Genomic DNA, 21178 nt, shown 5'->3' with positions numbered 1-21178 from the left:
TTCTTATTCCCAATTGAGAACGTTACTGCAAGAAAAAACGTGATAGATACATGTACATTGCTACATTATAAGCGTTGCAGATTATTACATAATTCAGTGTCACTGGTATCTCAAACACAGAAATTTATGCCTCAAGAAAAGTGCTAACTTCAAATAGCATCTGTTCTACGCAGTGCGCAACTCCAGTGATGCAGTTCTCCCACTCACTATCGTCTATATTCATCACCATTCTACTTCCTAACAGAAACAAGTACTGCTCATCTTCTTCCAGCGAATCAAATTTAACGTAATCACTAACTTTCAGTGTGTTAACAACATGCTCCAATAGCACATCTCTACTGCTGAATAGATATGGACATTGCACAAGAAAATGCTTTGCTATGTTGTCTGTTTCTTTTCGACACAATTTACAAGTTACTCTTTCGGCTTCTGTCCTATACGATAATTTTATTAATTCCGCTATTGTCCACGTTAGGTTTGGATACTTCAAGCTCAATTCCCAAAGGGGATTTGGGCCAATGTGTGGGTGTATACTAGTATAGCACTTCAGTAGATAATTGTTCTCACTTTTATATCACCACTCATTGAAATAAAACTGTTCGGTAACGTTTTTAACAAAGAGTTTCCACTGTCTTGAGTTGCATGTCAAAGATGAAAGAACGAATTCAAGGAAGAATGAGTGTATTCCAAATCGTATCATGGTGTCTGATATGTCCCGAATAAAACTGGTTCTACAAAGAGGGTTCTTTCCAAATATAAAGTTACACACCCGGATAAGGAATAAAGTTTTCCAAACGAAATCAGTGCTAGCATTGCACACCTTATTCCAAAAGAATAATTTACGTTTCTCAACTTCGCACCAAACATCGGGAAGTCCAAGCGCTCTTGTTGTTATTGCAGAAGATGAAGTTTTTTCGAAACCCTGACACCTTCTAGCTGCATACCTCTGTGTTCGCTCGAGCTCTTTGCTAGATGATTTAGTTGGATCTGCCCATAGCTCACATCCATACAATATAGTTGGAAGGACAACTGATTTGATGATCCGTACACTTTTTAAAGGATTCATTCCGTTTTGATGTATGCCGACACTAATAAGACTATTAACAGCTTTACGACCTTTCTTGCACGAACTCGCGATTTGCAAATCGGGTTTAAGGTTATGGCATAAAGTTATTCCTGCGTACACTTTTGACGTTACCCATCCAATTGCGGTATTTCCTAAGGAACACGATGTCGTAGGCTCACTTTGCGGTCGTTTCCGGTTTGAAAACTGCATAAGTGACGACTTTGTTGAATTATAATTAAGTCTCCATAGCTTTGCATAGTCATGAACAATGTCTAGTTGCATCTGTAGACTTTTTATCGACGCAGCTAGAAGTAATGTGTCATCTGCTAGGAAGACACACGGAATATGGACACTTTGCACATGTAACCCAAGGCCTGAATCTTCCAATCTAACCGCCAAATCGTCAATCATAACCAGGAAGAGCCAAGCAGAGAGCGTGCAATTAAGCAAAAGGGCACTTACAATAAATAAGCTGCTATAAGCCAGTGCAAAGCTGTAAATAGAGAAATCATACACAGTTTTCACCAACAGATTAAACATCCAAAGTATACAATGACCTGCGGAATGTCTTGTAGTTCTCTTCTCAACTCAGTCTGCAAGCTGTTGGACACCTCGGCTTCTTCTTACTACCCGATGGTGGTCCGGATATTATTCTGGCTGCTGCAGATGACGACCCAGCATAGGACAGAGGGGAGGGCGTGTCTCTCATTTCATGGAACGTATCCAGAAGTCTAGGAGAAAAACTTAGAAATCAGGAATTCGTAAATGTAATTTTTAAATATGAATTGATATATTGATATGAATGTTGGATAGAAAAAGATGATGATGATGATGAAGATATATCGCTGTCCGATTTTACTAGCTATATTTTACCATGAGGCATTGGCAAAGGCGGTGGCATTGTAATTTTTATTAAGAATTGTGTGAAAAGTTATTGCAAGGTTTTGGAAAATATAAATGATAGTATTGTAGTATTAGAATTATCGAGAAAATTATCAACTGATGATAAAGATATTGACATATCAATAATGTTCCTCCTGTGAACTTACTATAACAGATATGATGCAGATCTGTTTATTTGTCTGGAAGAGTTAATTTGTAAATACAAAGATGTTGGTAGTAACTGGTACTTCAGATGATTTTATAAAATCTGATACACTTGGTGAGTTTTCTACTTATGATTTGTTAAATATCTGTCAATATTCACCAGACTGAAACACAACAGACAGAAATAATGTGGATTTAACTGTAAATCAGTTTGGTCTAAATCTTCTTTCTTTAGGTAATACTACATCCTTGCGTATTGTAAATGGAATACACAAAGATGACACGGCCGGAGATGTAACTGTTTATGATAATAATAGATCTAGTCTGATTGACTACGTTTTAAATGAGAAATCCAACTTGAGCAACAGTCTTAGTTTTCAATCTGGTGTGTTTACTGCTTTTTCTGACCATTCCCCGATTTGTTTTTCTCTAAATACCAATAGGAAACAGTATGACACTGTACATGATAAAACAAAGAGTGCTGACAATTTGTTAATGAATGTGAAATGGAATGATGATACCACCGATATGGTTTTATGGGTTTTGGCAAAAAACGTACCTAATTTGTTAGAAATTTGTGAATCGCCAAACCTAAGTAAAACTAATATCAATGATGATAATGTTATAGTACCATATTGTACAGTAAGGTACAAAAGCAAAAGTATAACAGTAAAACAGATTTCAATGAAGACAAACATTTGTTTACAGAAGCTTGTAAATAACGGTGTCGAGATTATGAAAAGCAATATCTTCCTTTTATTTTTGTAAATCTACAGAGAATCGTCTGGAACTCGTTAGAAAGAAAATGATGTATAACAAACTGGACTATAAACTAAACGAGAATATAAAGGGCACCAGGGTAACATGCTAGAATATATGAGGAAACATAACCAAAAGGGAGTTTTATAGACATTTAAAGATTTTGATAACGACATTTTTCTACATTTAAATCATGAGCTGAAAGTCGAATTTTAGTAATTTCTTTTAAGTACCCTTCCTTAATGGTTTTCTCAAATAACCCTGAATACCAAATTCATTGTTAAGACATGTATAAAAAAAACTTGAAGATGTTCTAGTTAGTTCTATTCAATCCTGTCTGTTAATATCTTAAAGTCTGTCTTTAATTACAATGTAAGAAATATTGTCAATATTTTCTGTTTGCCATATATAGCCTAGGCCTATTCTGTATAATTTTTTATATATATATAACATCCATTTGTCGTTATGCTCTAACGTGTCTTTATAGCATGATCTTAAAATACAATTATCTGTGTTTACGATTATTATCCAATATCTAAAAATCCAAACTTTTAAAATATTTTTACTTATGTAAGCTAATGACAAGGTTATTTTGGCTGTGACTCCTGAAGGGCTACAACAGATGTTAGATTCATTAACAAACTACACCAGCAAATGGGACCTAACTGTGAATACCAGCAAGACTAAAGTGGTTGTTTTCCGTATTGGTGGAATACTTAGAAATACCGAAGTTTGGTATTATAAAGGCTCTTAATTAAAATTGTTAATGAATTTAATTGTACTCCTAAATTATAATGGTAAATTCAGGATCACACAGGAGAAAATATCATAACAAGGTAGAAAAGCAGTATTTGCTGTATTAAATGTATACCGAGAAAATTATTTTAATGTCGAACACAACAACTGTCTGTATTTGATACATATATATCAATAGCATTTAAGTTATGGTTGTGAAATATGGGGATTTCATTCAGCCCCGGATGTAGAGAAAGTACATATCATTTTTGTAAAACATTGCTTAGTGTACGTAAAAGTACAAGTAACGACATGGTTTATCTTGAATTAGACAGGTATCCAGTAAGAGTGATAAGAAAAATTAGATTTTGGAATATTGGATAAAATAAGAAACCCCCAAAATTGTATTCTTCACTCTTGTTATGACAACATAATAGAAACTAATGATAGATGGATGATGAAGATCAAAGAAGAATTATCTACAATAGGTTTAGGATTGATATGGGAATCACAAAATGTTGACATTTATCATATTCAAATTAAAAAGCAAAGAATGTTTTATATATATATGCAAGAGTGTGTAGAAAAAAATCTTTTGCCCTCTGAAGAAATTTTATATCAACATATTTACAACAGTTATAGTTAACAGAATTATTCGAAAAAGCCCATATCATTTGAAAACTTGGGAGAAATAGCTAAAATTCGACTATCGTCACAAATTCAAAATATTGAAAAAGGTAGATAGCATGACATTGAGCGACACCAAAACGTTTGTCACTTATGTGACATCAACGATATTGAAGACGAGTTGAATTTTGTATTAGAGTGTCCTTGTTTTGCAAACTTAATACATTCTTGAAACGGTATTATGTAACAAATCCAAGTGTTTACAAACTAGTGGAATTACTTTCAACAAATAGCCATGAGAATTGACAAGTTTGGGTAAATATATGTAGCTTGCTAATAAGAAAAGGTTAGAATTATTACCTCAATGAAATGTGTTCATATGTACACATGCTTTTGAATATGTATATGGATATGTTATCACATGTTGTCATTTTCACCTATGGGCCGAAAGGCCTACGGAATAAAATGAACTGAACTGAACTAAATGCTTTTGAATATGTAATTACATCATCATAAAAACATGAAACTATGATGTAACGAATATATAAATGTACTCTCAAACTCATTGTTGTTTATCAGCTGTTCACCGGTTTAACCTGTATATGTATAATATGCTTGTACTCTAAACTGATGAGCTAATTCGCTCAAAGTAATAAAGAAATTGAACTTGATGACCACAGTTTGGGCCGAGTTTTCAGGACGAAATGAATCAACTGCGAAGACATAGCACGCGCTGCCGTCACATCGATTCAACTTTCAGTTCTACCAGCTACACATCACCTAAGATATTTTCTACTTAATTACAATAGACCATCAGCGAATCAATCTAACATAACGACATTGTCCGTTGTCTATCAACTAAACTTGTGTAACTGTTCACTATGTCTGTATGTGATCGTTTGCAATTTACTTGTGTCTTGATTAAGGGACAGATTGCCTCGAAAATTCGACAATTTATTGATCTGTTCTGTCATTTTACTACATGATCAGTTATCTATTTCCAGTATTACGCATCCAGCGAACATCTGTTGGTTATAATCCTGTATCTATATTGGACAATACCGTCGTTACTACTCACTAGACCCTATACAACACTATGTTAGGATCCTGTACCTATATTGCGTAATACCGTCGTTATTACTTACTAGACCCTATACAACACTATGTTAGGATCCAGTACCTACATTGGACAATACCGTCGTTTTTACTTACTAGACCCTATACAACACTATGTTAGGATTCTGTACCTATATTGGACCATACCAGCGTTATTACTTACTAGACCCTATACAACACTATGTTAGGATCCAGTACCTATATTGGACCATACCGTCATTACTACTTACTAGACCCTATACAACACTATGTTAGGATCCAGTACCTATATTGGACCATACCGTCGTTATTACTTACTAGACCCTATACAACACTATGTTAGGATCCAGTACTTATATTGGACCATACCGTCGTTATTACTTACTAGACCCTATATATATATATATATGTGTGTGTGTGTGTGTGTGTGTGTGTGTGTGTGTGTGTTAGGGGGTGAGGGTGTGTGTGTGTGTGTGTGTGTATTTATCATGAACTTAATTTATGATCGATGAACTTATGACACTTTTTTATTTTGAAATAGTATAAGAATATAATAGCTACATATAATTACATTTCTTTAATTAAAATACATATGAAATAGTTCACATATCATCATTAATAAGTCATAGTCCTCGATATTTTACATGCTAGTAGAAAAAATGGGAATATTTAAATTATTTTCATAATATTATATCTAATCTATTATATCCTAGCATGTGTACATATTATTTTTCTTTTATATGCAGTTTGTATGATCATCTTTGATTTCTTGTAAAGTGATCTACAAACTCAAGGTAAAACTTTAAAAAGCTTAAATTGTCACTGTGTGAAAAGAATAGAGAGACATGTTGAATGTTTAACAACGTGCAAATCGATGAGTGCAAGATGAGAGAGAGAGACCTTTTGCATGGGGATAGATGCTGTCAGAGGATTGACCCCAGAGCTCCAACCCTGGCAATCCTCCAAAATTCTGTTAGGGAAATAAAAATGTATTTGTTATTGAAAAGAAATGTTGTCAATTACTAAATATCAGTAAATGTTCAAGTTATAAGAAAAGACATAGAACTTTGTTATTTGAATGGCTCTCATATGTCATGATGCTCTGTCCTATAAAGGACAAACATATTCTAAAGAAACATGTCATCCTGATATGACGTGTTTTATCATGTCTCTTCTGTTATATAACGTCAATCTATATAGGTATCAGATACTTTTTTCTGAATCTTTTTATATCATTTATATGTTGTATATATATTGTTAAATGGAAATTGACAAATAAAACAAAGTTTAAAAAATTATATTTATTGACTTGCATTTCGTCATTTTTAAATATTTTTATATAGGATTGGAAAAAAAAGGCAACCATCAAGTAAGATTTATAGAGAAATTTATATTTCGCATAACTTGAACACCCCTTGCATTTTGTCTCAACTCGGGTAAGTAAAGTAGTATTTTGGAATATATTTCTTTCTTAACCATATATCCGATCCATGTTCACCTTTATATATGTAAATTCATCACAAATCGACCCTGGCTGTTAAAAGGACATTAAACAAACAAACAAACAAACAAACAAAAATCATCACCAATATCTGATTTACACAAATTACTACTTCCCTCGTGACGAGGTATATCAAGTCATCCTCCTGATTCTTTTGGTAGTTTAATGTTTGATGATCGAAATTTACACATAGTTTTTCTATCTTTTTCATTAAGCTCTAACAAATACTTTTCTATGCCAAATTGTATCTTCAATATAGAATATGTTTGATCTATTGTAGAATTATCAATATCATCAAACCATGTGCGTATAAACTGATCATTAGATCTACTTTTAACCAGTCTCTTTAATTTATCCTTTTGAAAAAGAACATGTTGATTGATAAAAATCCAGACATACTTTGAGCTAATTTGAGACAAAATATCTTAAAATATTAATAACAATTTAAATGACACGGGTCCAGTTTCCTGCAAAATATAAATATCTCTATAAATGTTACTTGATCGTTGGATTTTTTTTATTCCATCCTATATTGAAAAATTTTAAAATGACGAAATGCAAGTCAATAAATACAATTTTTTAAACTTTGTTTTATTTGTCAATTTCCATTTAACAATATATATACAAATATACAACATGAAAATGATTAAAAAAAAAGATTCAGAAAAAAAGTGTCTGACACCTATATATGTTGACGTTATATAACAGCATAGACATGATAAAACACGTCATATCAGGATGACAGTAGAGTCTAATGTGGTTATATCAGTTGGAATTTGATCAAATAGTTAGATACTTGTTGTTAATAGAAAGGGAGAAAAAAAGTGGGATTTGCTGCTTCTATCTGGTTGTTGATATATTTAGTGTGGTATCAATCTATAATAGTATTGTTAAAGGGTATGTATATGCTACGTTAGCATGGAAAAAATGTTTGATTTTACAAGGAAATTTTCCACAGCAAGGAATATCATCGTGTTACAAAATAAATACAATAGTATTTCTTACATCCTAGGCATGTTATGACATAAAGTATGTTTTTGGTTTCGCATGTCATATTGACATATATAGAAAAATTCCTTTTGACTAAATCAATAAGATGACCCTTCTTCTAAACGTGTGCATGTGTTGCATGGTGGGTATTTACATTTCGTAACCGTAAATTCTGTTTGATCCTTGAAACTCGATTTGCAAACTTAAAATGTTTGGCTTGCCACTTACTATTGATAAATTGTTTATTTTTTAATATATGTTTCAGTTGAGTATCTTCTTTAAGTAAAACGTTTAACTTGTTGACTGCTCGGCTAACATTCCGATTGCATGGTTAGGAGGTATATACACACATCCCAGGAAATAAAATCCTCATCAGATTTTATAATTTGTTTTGAAAGTTTTTACCCACAATACATAATCTGATTCAGTATTGAGAAAGATCAAATTTGACCATCAGACTTTTTTTATCTACAATTAGTGAAACAATCGTAACCAAATCGTAATTCTAAATGATCTAACTTATTTAGCTTATTTTCTTCATACGTTCCTCGTGGTATTGAGGCTGACCTCTTGTCGCCCAAGCTGGGACGACTTTCTACCCCAACACATTCTTGCACTGACTCTCTCTTCCAGGATAGTATGGCAAAGTCGAGTCCTTCTAACTTTTCACTGTTAACACGAAGTTCACGTTTAACTTCTGATGATTCCTCCATCTAACTGAATTTTTTTGTATGATTGTTAGTCCTGATAAAAATTAATGAAGTGAGTTCAACTTCGTTAGTTTTTGATAAATGTAATGCAAAATGTGTTCGTTGAATGGTGCGGAACATGGAGACAGGTGAAGGAGGTGTCATCTGCAGAAAGTTCACTGGCTTGCTTGGTTGTAAAGAGGTCAAGTGTTCTGCCCTTGTTAATTATGTGTCGGTGTTACCATAGAGATAGACCACGTGTACAGTATATTCATGTTGTTACAAGGGTAATGTAAGCAGGTTAATATCTATTTTCTGGTTGGTGTTTGCTTGTATCAGTTTATCAATCAGATAAACAAATGTATATTAATGCAAACAACTTATGTGATAAAACCACGGCCATTGTACTATGATACCATGACGAACGCCTACATTGACAGCTAGTATCAGTTAAGTTGTCAGTTGAAATGCTCATCATGTCTTAGAAGAATCTTGACGATTATATCAGATGCAAATTCTAACAAAATATCATTACTTATCTCCCTAAATGACCGTTTAAACAACCGTGAATAGAACCGTTTACTCTATGTACAAGTTATTGTTCACTTTGTAGTAAATCTTGTGTTTTGATGTCTAAAGCAGTAAGTAGCTTGGTACGCGTAGGTCATATCCTCCTATATTCTGGTACAAAATAACGTCTCTTCTCCGTCGAACGATCACGGGATTTGTATCCGGAAACCTACATTAAAATTCCTCCTGGAAACGACCCTGCTGACCAACCGAATTGGAGGGAGGTCCTCATTGTTTGATGTCATTTTTGGGGCAGGTCCAGTCGACTGGCTCCTCATCAACAGTTGCCTTTCCTGAGACAAATCCGCATCCTCTCTATTTTCCTTAAACAAAACCGCATCATCCACCCCTTCGATAAGACAAATCCGCATCCTCTCCATTTTCCTTAGACAAATCAGCATCATTCACCACTTCTTAGACAAATCGACATCCTCTCCGCCTTCGATCTGACAAATCCGCATTCTCTTCTCCTTCCATAGACAAACCCGCATCATCCACCCCCTCCTTAGACAAATCCGCATCCTCACCCTTTTCCTTAGACAAATCTGCATGCACTCCCTCTTCGATCGGACAAATCCGCATCCTCTCCCCTTCCTTAGACAAATCCGCATTCTCTCCCTTTCCTTAGACAAATCCGCATCCTCTCCCCTTCCTTAGACAAATCCGCATCCTCTCCCCTTCCTTACACAAATCCGCATCCTCTCCCCCTTCCTTAGACAAATCCGCATCCTCGCCCTTTTCCTTAGACAAATCCGCATCCTCTCCCCCTTCCTTACACAAATCCGCATCCTCGCCCCCTTCCTTAGACAAATCCGCATCCTCTCCCCTTTCCTTACACAAATCCGCATCCTCGCCCCTTCCTTAGACAAATCCGCATCCTCTACCCTTCCTTAGACAAATCTGCATCCTCTACCCTTCCTTAGACAAATCCGCATCCTCGCCCCTTCCTTAGACAAATACGCATCCTCTCCCCCTTCCTTAGACAAATCCGCATCCTCTACCCTTTCTTAGACAAATCCGCATCCTCTCCCTTTCCTTAGACAAATCCGCATCCTTCCCCCCTACCTTAGACAAATACGCATCCTCTCCTACTTCCTTACACAACTCCGCATCCTCTCCCCCTTCCTTAGACAAATCCGCATCCTCTCCCCTTCCTTAGACAAATCCGCATTCTCTCCCCTTCCTTAGACAAATCCGCATCCTCTCCCACTTCCTCAGACAAATCCGCATCCTCTCCCCTTCCTTAGACAAATCCGCATCCTCTCCTACTTCCTTACACAAATCCGCATCTTCTCCCCCTTCCTTAAACAAATCCGCATCCTCTCCCCTTCTTTAGACAAATCCGCATCCTCTCCCCCTTCCTTACACAAATCCGAATCCTCGCCCCCTTCCTTAGACAAATCCGCATCCTCTCCCCTTTCCTTACACAAATCCGCATCCTCGCCCCTTCCTTAGACAAATCCGCATCCTCTACCCTTCCTTAGACAAATCCGCATCCTCTCCCTTTCCTTAGACAAATCCGCATCCTTCCCCCCTACCTTAGACAAATACGCATCCTCTCCTACTTCCTTACACAACTCCGCATCCTCTCCCCCTTCCTTAGACAAATCCGCATCCTCTCCCCTTCCTTAGACAAATCCGCATTCTCTCCCCTTCCTTAGACAAATCCGCATCCTCTCCCACTTCCTCAGACAAATCCGCATCCTCTCCCCTTCCTTAGACAAATCCGCATCCTCTCCTACTTCCTTACACAAATCCGCATCTTCTCCCCCTTCCTTAAACAAATCCGCATCCTCTCCCCTTCTTTAGACAAATCCGCATCCTCTCCCCCTTCCTTACACAAATCCGAATCCTCGCCCCCTTCCTTAGACAAATCCGCATCCTCTCCCCTTTCCTTACACAAATCCGCATCCTCGCCCCTTCCTTAGACAAATCCGCATCCTCTACCCTTCCTTAGACAAATCCGCATCCTCGCCCCTTTAAAATATAATAACTTCTTATGTGTTTTTGTGGTATAGATTGTAGATGTTGTAGTTGTAGAGTTGAATAACGATGAAGTCGTAGAGTTGAGGTTCCTCTGTTTATTGGTGCAGGTGGGTATATGATGTGTCCGTACGCAGACGGGTAAGAGCGACATAGTTTCAATGGAAGGCTACTCTTTTATATGTTCATGATGTGCATTGGCCGGACAGATAGATTTCCCCTAACTTAATATGGTTATGGGGTTCGTGACCTGAAGTCTACATGTAAACACCACATTAATTATAACTACACAAAGATAATTGGATACAACCAGTATTACATGAACATGGTATAGATAACATACAAGTTGTTTAGAGAACCGAGGTCCATCTAATTACTGGCAAATTAGCTAACCTGTGTACATGTAGATATGATTATTTACAGGTTCTAGGTATATTTATATAAACTTCTACTGAACATATTACAGTACACCTTCCTTAGACTAATCCGCATCCTCTCCCCTTCCTTAGACAAATCCGCATCCTCTACCCTTTCTTAGACAAATCCGCATCCTCTCCCTTTCCTTAGACAAATCCGCATCCTTTCCCCCTTCCTTACACAAATACGCATCCTCTCCTACTTCCTTACACAACTCCGCATCCTCTCCTCCTTCCTTAGACAAATCCGCATCCTCCCCTCTTCCCTAGACAAATCCGCATCCTTTCCCCCTTCCTTAGACAAATCCGCATCCTCGCCCCCTTCCTTAGACAAATCCGCATCCTCGCCCCCTTCCTTAGACAAATCCTCATCCTCTCCCCTTTCCTTACACAAATCCGCACCCTCGCCCCTTCCTTAGACCAATCCGCAGCCTCTACCCTTCCTTAGACAAATCCGCATCCTCTCCCGTTCCTTAGACAAATCCGCATCCTCTCCCTTTCCTTAGACAAAAATCCGCATCCTTTCCCCCTTCCTTAGATAAATACGCATCCTCTCCTACTTCCTTACACAACTCCGCATCCTCTCCCCCTTCCTTAGACAAATCCGCATCGTTTCCCCCTTACTTCGACAAATACGCATCCTCTCCTACTTCCTTACACAACTCCGCATCCTCTCCCCCTTTCCTAGACAAATCCGCATCCTCTCCCCTTCCCTTGACAAATCCGCATCCTTTCCCCCTTCCTTAGATAAATACGCATCCTCTCCTACTTCCTAACACAACTCCGCATCCTCTCCCCCTTCCTTAGACAAATCCGCATCGTTTCCCCATTACTTCGACAAATCCGCATCCTCTCCCCCTTCCTTAGACAAATCCGCATCCTCTCCCCCTTCCTTAGACAAATCCGCATCCTTTCCCCCTTCCTTAGACAAATCCGCATCCTCTCCCCTTCCTTAGACAAATAGGCATCCTCTCCCCTTCCTTAGACAAATCCGCATCCTCTCCCCTTCCTTAGACAAATACGCATCCTCTCCCACTTCCACAGACAAATCCGCATCCTCTCCCCCTTCCTTAGACAAATCCGCATCCTCTCCCCCTTCCTTAGACAAATACGCATCCTCTCCCACTTCCTCAGACAAATCAAATGGTGAAGTATATCTTTCTGTATTCTCTGATCCCTACCCACACGTAATTAATTGTATCTTTCTGTATTCTCCGATCCCTACCTACAGGTAGTTAAGTGTATCTTTCCATATTCTCCGATCCCTACCTACAGGTAATTAAGTCTATCTTTCTGTATTCTCCGATCACTACCTACAGGTAGTTAAGTGTATCTTTCTGTATTCTCCGATCACTACCTACAGGTAGTTAAGTGTATCTTTCTTCTCCGATCCCTACTTACAGGTAGTTAAGTGTATCTTTCTGTATTCTCCGATCCCTAACTACAGTTAGTTATGTGTATCTTTCTGTATTCTCCTATCTCTACCTACAGGTAATAAAGTGTATCTTTCTGTATTCTCCGATCCCTACCTACAGGTAATTAAGTGTATCTTTCTGTATTCTCCGATCACTACCTACAGGTAGTTAAGTGTATCTTTCTGTATTCTCCGATCCCTACCTACAGATAGTTAAGTGTATCTTTCTGTATTCTCTGATCCCTACCTACAGGTAGTTAAGTGTATCTTTCCATGGTCTCCGATCCCTACTTACAGTTAGTTAAGTGTATCTTTCTGTATTCTCTTATCCCTACCTACAGGAAATTAAGTGTATCTTTGTATATTCTCTGATCCCTACCAACAGGTAGTTAAGTGTATCTTTCTGTATTCTCCTATCTCTACCTACACGTAATTAAGTGTATATTTCTGTATTATCCTATCCCTACCAACAGGTAGTTAAGTGTATCATTCTGTATTCTCCGATCCCTACCTACAGGTAATTAAGTGTATATTTCTGTATTCTCCTATCCCTACCTACAAGTAGTTAAGTGTATCTTTCTGTATTCTCCGATCACTACCTACAGGTAGTTAATGTATCTTTCTGTATTCTCCGATCCCTACCTACAGGTAATTAAGTGTATATTTCTGTATTCTCCTATCTCTACCTACAGGTAGTTAAGTGTATCTTTCTGTATTCTCCGATCACTACCTACAGATAGTTAAGTGTATCTTTCTGTATTCTCCGATCCCTACCTACAGATAGTTAAGTGTATCTTTCTGTATTCTCTTATCCCTACTTACAGGTAATTTAATTTATCTTTCTGTATTCTCCTATCCCTACCTACAGGTAATTAAGTGTATCGTTCTGTAATCTCCTACCCCTACCTACAGGTAATTAAGTGTATCATTCTATATTCTGCTATCCCTACTTACAGGTAGTTAAGTGTATCTTTCTGTATTCTCTTATCTCTACCTACAGGTAATTAAGTGTATCTTTCTGTATTCTCCGATCCCTACCTACAGATAGTTAAGTGTATCTTTCTGTATTCTCCGATCCCTAACTACAGTTAGTTATGTGTATCTTTCTGTATTCTCCTATCTCTACCTACAGGTAATAAAGTGTATCTTTCTGTATTCTCCGATCCCTACCTACAGGTAATTAAGTGTATCTTTCTGTATTCTCCGATCACTACCTACAGGTAGTTAAGTGTATCTTTCTGTATTCTCCGATCCCTACCTACAGATAGTTAAGTGTATCTTTCTGTATTCTCTGATCCCTACCTACAGGTAGTTAAGTGTATCTTTCCATGGTCTCCGATCCCTACTTACAGTTAGTTAAGTGTATCTTTCTGTATTCTCTTATCCCTACCTACAGGAAATTAAGTGTATCTTTGTATATTCTCTGATCCCTACCAACAGGTAGTTAAGTGTATCTTTCTGTATTCTCCTATCTCTACCTACACGTAATTAAGTGTATATTTCTGTATTATCCTATCCCTACCAACAGGTAGTTAAGTGTATCATTCTGTATTCTCCGATCCCTACCTACAGGTAATTAAGTGTATATTTCTGTATTCTCCTATCCCTACCTACAAGTAGTTAAGTGTATCTTTCTGTATTCTCCGATCACTACCTACAGGTAGTTAAATGTATCTTTCTGTATTCTCCGATCCCTACCTACAGGTAATTAAGTGTATATTTCTGTATTCTCCTATCTCTACCTACAGGTAGTTAAGTGTATCTTTCTGTATTCTCCGATCACTACCTACAGATAGTTAAGTGTATCTTTCTGTATTCTCCGATCCCTACCTACAGATAGTTAAGTGTATCTTTCTGTATTCTCTTATCCCTACCTACAGGTAGTTAAGTGTATCTTTCTGTATTCTCCGATCCCTACCTACACGTAATTAAGTGTATCTTTCTGTATTCTCCGATCCCTAACTACAGTTAGTTATGTGTATCTTTCTGTATTCTCCTATCTCTACCTACAGGTAATAAAGTGTATCTTTCTGTATTCTCCGATCCCTACCTACACGTAATTAAGTGTATCTTTCTGTATTCTCCGATCCCTACCTACAGTTAGTTATGTGTATCTTTCTGTATTCTCCTATCCATACCTACACGTAGTTAAGTGTATCTTTCTGTATTCTCCTATCCCTACTAACAGGTAGTTAAGTGTATCTTTCTGTATTCTCCTATCCCTACTTACAGGTAGTTAAGTGTATCTTTCTGTATTCTCCGATCCCTATTTACAGGTAGTTAAGTGTATCTTTCTGTATTCTCCGATCTCTACCAACAGGTAATTAAGTGTATCTTTCTGTATTCTCCTATCCCTACTTACAGGTAATTTAATTTATCTTTCTGTATTCTCCTATCCCTACCTACAGGTAATTAAGTGTATCTTTCTGTATTATCCTACCCCTACCCCTACCTACAGGTAATTAAGTGTATCTTTCTGTATTCTCCTACCCCTACCTACAGGTAATTATGTGTATCTTTCTGTATTCTCCGATCCCTACTTACAGGTAGTTAAGTGTATCTTTCTTCTCCGATCCCTACTTACAGGTAGTTAAGTGTATCTTTCTGTATTCTCCTATCCCTACTTACAGGTAATTTAATTTATCTTTCTGTATTCTCCTATCCCTACCTACAGGTAATTAAGTGTATCGTTCTGTAATCTCCTACCCCTACCTACAGGTAATTAAGTGTATCATTCTATATTCTGCTATCCCTACTTACAGGTAGTTAAGTGTATCTTTCTGTATTCTCTTATCTCTACCTACAGGTAATTAAGTGTATCTTTCTGTATTCTCCTCTACCCCTACCTACACGTAATTAACTGTATCTTTCTCTATTCTCTTGTCTCTACCTACAAGTAGTTAAGTGTATGTTTCTATATTCTCCGATCCCAACCTACACGTAGTTATGTGTATCTTTCTGTATTCTCTTATATCTACCTACAGGTAATCAAGTGTATCTTTCTGTATTCTCCGATCCCTACCTACACGTAATTAAGTGTATCTTTCTGTATTCTTCGATCTCTACCTACAGGTAATTTAGGGTATCTTTCTGTATTCTCCTATACCTACCTACACGTAATTAAGTGTACCTTTCTGTATTCTCTAATCTCTACCTACAGGTAGTTAAGTGTATCTTTCTATATTCTCCGATCCCTACCTACAGATAGTTAACTGTATCTTTCTGTATTCTCCGATCACTACCTTCAGGTAATTAAGTCTATCTTTCTGTATTCTCTGGTCTGTATCTAAGCTTCCTCTCATACATTATATGTGATTTTAAGACAATTTATCGCGATCAAAAATCCAAGAAGGCCACTAAATTCCCCTTTCAGTTGTGAGACGACTAGTTATAATAATATATATAACGTCAGTTTTAGTGAACTGATTTTAGTCAAATTTTAAATATAGAGGTTTCTGATCGATTAAAGTTTAATTGTTAAACTTTCGGAAAGTTTGGTTGACATAATAGGAATATGGCCCTCTAATTGGTCGATATACCTAGCAATTGATACACGGGGTTTTGAGGAATGCCAATCACCATGGTAACTGTTTCAAAGGCTTTGTTGTTAACGTCATAAGCAACTGCAGGGTCATCTGAGGGACTTTTGTATCAGATATTCATCACAACTATTTACTATATCAGTTTGATTTTCTCTGTTGCCTAATTATCACATTGCTTCGAGTCTTTTTCTAGTCTGTTCGCAGTAGATCTCTATCACTCTTCATCGTACAGTATGTTGATTTTATAACTTTTTTGAAGAAACTTGTTCAAAAACATAACTCAAATATATATTTATATATATTTAATATTATTCATTGCAATACAATATAAAGCTTTGTCTAATTCAGCAATAGCAATCAAAATACAACATGTCCGTTTCAGTCTAATTTGTAATTTTCACATATCAAGTATCAAGAACGACAACTCTAATTACATTCCGAAAACAAATATATGACCGGGCGCGCCAAAAAGCTCGTTAAAATCATGTTTACTCGGTCTTTATAAAAATATAATTTGGAGTTTTATATACTCGTACTGCTATAAACCAGCACCAAAGCCGTCTCAAAGCATTCTTAGTTATAATTTGGCATTAAGCAACCAACCAATGTTTTTTTTCTTCTAAATTCCCTGGGGAGATAAGAGCTTAGTTCATTTCCTGTACTGACCTACCACGTACTCATTTTCAGCTAAGTTGACTGGAACACAACGCTGACTAGCGTACTTATAAATTACCTCCCCTTAGTATTGTGTAACAATGTCAAATATCTTAAAATCAATTAAAACATAGACAAACAATAACTCTGAATGCTTGAAAGTTATTATGTTAGTTATGAATAGTGTACTGAATTTGTTTGATCAACTTGTATCGAATCATTAATATTTTCAAATAACATAGTATTTATTATGACCCTTTGGTTATAGTCAATACGTGATGTTATATATTTTGTCCTCAGTCGATATTTCTACATTATAAAAACTTGATTTGCATTTTCTACGAATGCTTTGTTGAGAAAAGCTTCACTGGTGATACAATCTTTTATGATATATTCATTCAACTGTGGAAACCAACATCTCGAATACTTTTTCACATTCAAGACGAAGATGAAAAAGACGCGAGATTGATGATTTCAAATCTAGATTGTTTGAGGAGATAAAGATGGAGTGAATTTCTTCGGTCAGACGTTGAAGACGATCTCGGAGTTGTGCCAGGCTTTCATCTTGTGATTTCTCTAAAAACACAGTAGTGTATTCACAAACCGATACTATCTCCAGGTACAGGTGAATGGTACTCATAAGAAATGGATGGATTTTATCCGTTACTGTGATGTGCTTGAGAGATTCTGACACTTCAAAGCTTTCTAGTTCTGTACCAATGTCAGTATTCCGACGTTGTTTGTATAACCTCAGTGTTCTGCACATGGATCGAACCGCAGATGACATCACCTTCACTCGAGAAGGGTTGCGAGTAGTGCGAATCTCAACGGCACGTTGATACCACTCAGTTTTGTCGTCAACGGGACCATGGATGGTAGCGATTATCCTCCTCCATTTTGTTTTGTACCTATCACCACTTTCACTATACATGTCCCCTCTGTAACAAGGCGTGCTGGAATGAAATCTTAGTTCTTTGCGACATCCCCAGCAGAACATAGTGCCACAAATGCAATATATGTTGAAGCAGCCACCATTCTTTTCCATGAAGACATTACAAACAGGACAGCGTTTACCCTGGACAATAAACGTGAACACTTCTTCCGTTTTAAATGCTTTGTCTATATGACCATTGTCTTTTAACTTCTCTAAATACTTGTCGTAGTCCCTACATGATAGTGGCCAGTGGACGGATTGTAAACAATCGAAACAAAAACAAGTTCCACACTCGCACGCCACATTTGTGCTCTGTCCGGCTTTCTTATACTTGATAACGCGTCCGCACCTTTTATTCGGGCACCACTTGGAGTTTGAATCTTTTTCGATGTCCGTGTTTATTTGTCGCCGGATCATTTCTTCTACTATTTGAAGATTTGAAATGGTGAGCAAAATATCGTTATCTACGGGACATTGACATTTATATGCCGGACACGTGACCTTCCCTAACCTACCATTACTAGAAGTGGTTACATGATCATTCCAACAACGATCACAAAACCAATGACCACATGTTTGTAGAGCGGACGCCGAACATTCTAGGAGTGATTCCATACAAATGGAACACGTATCCGGTAGAATTAACTCAAAGTTAATATTTCCCTTTGGTTCATGCCGTTGTGTACTGTTTTCTTTCAGTATGTCTTTGATGGTGACATTTTCTGGAGTAAAGACGGTAGCCTCTTTGGTGCAAAGTTTTAGAATATTGTTGTAGTTGTTGACTGGCGTAGTGTGGGGTTTCGGTGAATTCCTAGGTATGAAGCTATCAAAGGGGAGGGATTCTATATAAGATACTGCGCCCTGAACAATTTCCTCAATTCCAACCACACTGTTTTCAGGAAGAGAGTCCATTCTGAGACACCTTTGTGTTGTTTTCATGTTTATGGAGACTTTAAAAAGGTCAATGTCCATGCTGTCCATACTGCCGATCATATCGTAGGCAAATATCAGGACTGTTGATAGATCAATTCGCCTCAAATCCCTGTTGAGAAAAGCTTTAGATTTCAAGACGGTACTGGTAACTCTGTCTGTGATGTCAATAAGGAACTTTCGTGGGAGGCAGCGACATTCGATATAGTCCCCGCCAAATACTTCCTTCAGATGCCCAGTTAGTACCTCTGTGTTTGGAATGTTCAGGGTTATGTGTCCTGACTCCTCCTTTACAGTTCCTATGTCAGTAAATGGTACATGGTTGTATTCCGCCGCAAGGCCGTCCTCGTCAGGTTTAGACATATCTAGTTCTCTGAAGAGTAAATTTTGCATGTCGCTAGAATAAATCAGGATGTCGCCGACGCTCACGTCGTTTTGACGCTTGTACACGTCCTCGTTGGGATCGATATCCTCATCTTCGTCCTCGTAATAGTCTGGTTCATGGTATTCCTCATTTGTATTGTCCAGGAATATCTTCTTTCGGTGTATGTTTTTTCTGCATTTAGGGGAATCTGATTCTTTCTGGGACGTGGCGCTTGTGTCACATTTCCCAATCGGTGTAGGTGAATAATCGAGGTATTTAGGATTGTGGGCGAGAGAGCTTGTCCTCGGGCATGGGGTTACAATATCGACTGTTACGTCCGGATCAAAAGTCTTGCTATTGACGCTTCTTGCATTGAAATACGTCCTCTGGGGTAAAACCTTTCTCGGAAAACCATCATTGGAACAGAATTCTGTGTATTTGTTTCTTCGTTTCAATTTATGAGATTCGACAATGTCGACTTTGATATCGTCATCCGAATTAGTTATTTCGTGTTTTAGAATTTGTGGGACAAGCCATCGTCCTTTCTTGTTGAGGGAGTAAGCAACATCGTCTCTGTCAAGTCCAAGGTCTTCTAAGGCTGTTGAAGCACGATTGTTCTTGGATTTTCGGATCAGGTACGACTGTCGTCTGTACATGTGACTGTCCCTGAAAAAATCCCAAACAATAACTTTATTGTTATACAAATACATTGTATCAATTTTTAATTTGTTTATTGTTTTGGTAGTTTTCATATATCAGTAGAGGTACGTGAATTCATTACTTTGTTAATAAAATGCCCTGTTTGTATGGAATAGAATGTTTTCAGAAGAATCTAGATATCGAACGTCACAAAAGACGAGCTAGGTATCTTAGTGGTGAAACACCTGCTTTTGTTTTATGTATCAATTTTTTATTTGATCAACTGGGTTAAACCCGACATATCTTACTTTGAGTTGCTTCCCCTACATTACAAAGTATGTATCTATTTAACTAGACTAATACGGAATATCGTCACATTTGAAATAGAACCGGGAGCAACGATTCCTTGTCTTATGATCAGCATTGTTAGTATTCAGAGGAACACATCACCATACGTATTTACCAATGCATTGCTTTTAGGCAAAAAGCAATTAATGAAATACTTTTAAGTACATATGTCTATCTTATTTGTTTTATGGACAATATGATGTACTTATGTTTTCATGAATAGAATGAATAGAACTTGTCGGTATCGTCACAGTCATGTTAGAAATATCCATACAAAAAAGTCTTCTTCTACTATAAAGTATGTCACATAGTCCTGTTAGAAATATCCATACAAAAAGTCTTTTTCTACTATAAAGTATGTCACATAGTCCTGTTAGAAATATCCATACAAAAAGTCTTCTTCTACTATAAAGTATGTCACATAGTCCTGTTAGAAATATCCTATACAAAAAGTCTTCTTCTACTATAAAGTATGTCACATAGTCCTGTTAGAAATATCCATACAAAAAGTCTTCTTCTACTATAAAGTATGTCACATAGTCCTGTTAGAAATATCCATACAAAAAGTCTTCTTCTACTATAAAGTATGTCACATAGTCCTTTAGAAATATCCATACAAAAAGTCTTCTTCTACTATAAAGTATGTCACATAGTCCTGTTAGAAATATCCATACAAAAAGTCTTCTTCTACTATAAAGTATGTCACATAGTCCTGTTAGAAATATCCATACAAAAAGTCTTCTTCTACTATAAAGTATGTCACATAGTCCTGTTAGAAATATCCATACAAAAAGTCTTCTTCTACTCTAAAGTATGTCACATAGCTAGAAATATCCATACAAAAAGTCTTCTTCTACTCTAAAGTATGTCACATA

The 21178-nt window shown here is 36.9% G+C and overlaps 2 protein-coding genes across 2 annotated transcripts; both read right to left on the bottom strand.

The window, feature by feature from the left end:
- Positions 1-10234: 10234 nt before the first annotated feature.
- Positions 10235-12387, bottom strand: LOC117331012. The gene is made up of 4 exons (XM_033889605.1): positions 12256-12387; positions 11591-11744; positions 10830-11002; positions 10235-10381 (listed from the first exon to the last, which is right to left on the bottom strand). Exons 1-4 carry the CDS (start codon positions 12385-12387, stop codon positions 10235-10237), a joined length of 606 nt encoding a protein of 201 aa, XP_033745496.1.
- Positions 12388-16721: 4334 nt separating this feature from the next.
- On the bottom strand, positions 16722-19986 carry LOC117331396. The gene has a single exon (XM_033890100.1). It carries the CDS (start codon positions 19970-19972, stop codon positions 17483-17485), a length of 2490 nt encoding a protein of 829 aa, XP_033745991.1. The 5' UTR covers positions 19973-19986; the 3' UTR covers positions 16722-17482.
- Positions 19987-21178: the final 1192 nt, after the last annotated feature.

The sequence above is a fragment of the Pecten maximus genome, chromosome 7, assembly GCF_902652985.1.
Source record: "Pecten maximus chromosome 7, xPecMax1.1, whole genome shotgun sequence".
NCBI lineage: Eukaryota > Metazoa > Mollusca > Bivalvia > Pectinida > Pectinidae > Pecten > Pecten maximus.
The sequence above is the reverse complement of the archived record's forward strand: the minus strand, read 5'-3'. Positions and strand labels throughout refer to the sequence as shown.